At 36.6% G+C, this 2,695-nt stretch overlaps 1 protein-coding gene across 1 annotated transcript; it reads left to right on the forward strand.

The window, feature by feature from the left end:
- Positions 1-227: 227 nt before the first annotated feature.
- Positions 228-1,819, forward strand: LOC120087909 (xyloglucan endotransglucosylase protein 6-like). The gene is made up of 4 exons (XM_039044917.2): positions 228-458; positions 542-642; positions 838-1,031; positions 1,160-1,819. Exons 1-4 carry the CDS (start codon positions 290-292, stop codon positions 1,581-1,583), a joined length of 888 nt encoding a protein of 295 aa, XP_038900845.1. The 5' UTR covers positions 228-289; the 3' UTR covers positions 1,584-1,819.
- Positions 1,820-2,695: the final 876 nt, after the last annotated feature.

Raw genomic sequence — 2,695 nt, forward strand, 5'->3', positions numbered from 1 at the left:
GGGCCAATAGTAACGGCTATATTCTCCTTTTTTTTAAAAAAAAAAAAAAGAAAAAGAATTCTCGCTCTCTTTATACAATCTCGAAAATTTAAATTCCGACGTGGAATGCGACGTGGCATGGGTACTCGAAATACGTGGAATATTCGATTTTTTTAATGGGGTCGGGAAAATGTGGGGCTTGTGCAAGAAGCCAAGAAAATTGGCTATAAATGTGTTACGGAGAGTACTGCAGAGTAGAAGCTTCATCTCCACTCAACTCTAAACAGTGTCCCTTATTTTCTCGTCTTCCATGGCTGCTTCTGTGTCTCTTGCTTGTTTTCTTTGCTTTTTACTGGGTTTTCTAATGTTGGGTTCCATCGAATCCAGAAATTTTCACGAGCTTTTTCAGCCATCTTGGGCTTTCGATCATTTCATCTATGAAGGAGAGCTTCTTAAGCTTAGACTTGACAACTCATCTGGTACTTAAAATTTTCAATAATCTGCTCCTGTTTTTTGTTTCCGGCACGTCGATGCTAAGAAATTGATGTATTTAAACTTTCAGGTGCTGGGTTTTCATCGAAGAGCAAGTACATGTTTGGGAAGGTCACGATTCAAATAAAACTCATAGAGGGTGACTCTGCTGGAACCGTCACTGCATTTTATGTAAGTATTACATTACTCTGCTCTTAAAAAAACTTGAAATGGTGGAAATATTTGAGAAGATCACAGCCACTGCTGTCATTGTCAACGTCAGTCCATTAAATTGACCATTTCAATTCCTCACCTGCCTGTGAATGATTTGTTTTTTGTTTCTGGCAATGGATCATTAATTGCAATCATGAATGGGTGATGATGTAGATGTCATCAGACGGCCCAAATCACAACGAATTCGACTTCGAGTTCCTGGGGAATACCACAGGCGAACCTTACTCTGTTCAAACCAACGTGTACGTTAATGGCGTGGGTAACAGAGAACAGAGATTAAACCTCTGGTTTGACCCAACCAAGGATTTCCATTCCTATTCCATCTTCTGGAACCGTCGTCAAGTCATGTAAGCCATCTTCCTTTTGTATTTTATGGGTGTGATCTGAAACCCAAAACCAAAACGACTCTGTTTTTCTGCTTATCGCTACAAAACAAATCAGAGTTCATACAAATTTATTTGTGTGTTTTGCTCAGCTTCCTTGTAGATGAAACCCCAATAAGAGTTCACACAAATCTGGAGCACAGAGGCATACCCTTTCCAAAGGACCAAGCGATGGGAGTTTACAGCTCAATATGGAACGCTGATGACTGGGCGACGCAAGGTGGTCGGGTGAAAACGAATTGGGCCCACGCGCCGTTCATCGCATCGTACAAAGGGTTTGAGATCGACGGGTGCGAGTGCCCAACAGCGGTGGCGACAGCGGAGGTGGCTCGTAAGTGCAGTAGCGACGGGGAGAAGAAGTATTGGTGGGATGAGCCAACAATGTCGGAGCTGAATTTGCATCAAAGCCATCAGCTGCTTTGGGTTCGGGCTAAGCATATGGTTTACGACTATTGTACGGATAGCAGTAGGTTCCCAGTTACTCCTGCCGAGTGCGTTCATCACACCCACCATTAGTACCATTAGTGATGATGGATTTGGTTTGTTTGTTTTTCTGGATTAGTGTGTTGTACAAACAGGGAAATAGGGTGGGTGGAATGGGGGAGAAGAAGAACGGATTAAACATGTGCTTCATGTTTTGTTTTTGAGTGTTATAATGGCTGAAATGGAGTATTGATGTGGGCCGCTGGGTTGGGTTGTTTATCTGTAGTGAATGATTTATACGAGTAATTTTATTATTATCCTTTTAACCACTCGTGAACCATATTTTGTTTACTTCACAACAAAATTAACAAAAGCAAAAATGTCTAATATATAAAAGCAATGATGACAAATGATGGCCGCGAAAAAGGAAAGGTTGATGAAAAGAGAGATCTAAATCTAGAAATGGAAATAATGGAGAGATGCATCCTTAAACATCATCTAATTTGACATATTCTTCTTACTCTTTATATAAAGAAAAAAAAATTTAAAAATTATCAAAAATAATACACGTTTAGTTTTCACTTCTCAAAACTAACATATTTTTTGAAAATTCATTAAAATAATTTTTTTTTTCAATCGGGATCAGCCATCAAAATTTTGTTAACAAAAACATTTTTCTAAGTTATGGATTATTTTGGGCATTCTCGGTACCTGTTGCAAAATTACACAGAGATTTGCTAATTTTTCCAAATGTTATATAATCTTGGATCTTTCCAAATAAAAAAAAAACACAGTACTAAATATTACACAATTTAAATAAATTTAAAAAGATAATTGATAAATTATTTAGATAACTAGTAAATCAGTTTATAAATTCGTGTAATTATATGATTCTTAGTATTAATCTCAAATAAATAATACTTAGACTCTAAGGGAGCGTTTGTCGCAAGGATTATCCTAAGATTATAATGTTTACCTCTTGCTATATAACTACTATTTTGTTGTCCTAATTGCTACAGTATTTACTATTTTACATTCAAAATATATATTTTTTTTTTGCTACAGTATTTACTATTTTTTTCTCAAACTAAAATAGTTTACACATCAAACACATACTATTGTAACCCAAACTAAAATAGTCTATACCCCAAACACAAACTATTATAACCCAACTATAATAACCTAAAACTATACTAACCAACCTC

This window comes from Benincasa hispida, chromosome 10 (assembly GCF_027475165.1).
Source record: "Benincasa hispida cultivar pf3 chromosome 10, pf3_genome.v1.1, whole genome shotgun sequence".
Taxonomy (NCBI): Eukaryota; Viridiplantae; Streptophyta; class Magnoliopsida; order Cucurbitales; family Cucurbitaceae; genus Benincasa; species Benincasa hispida.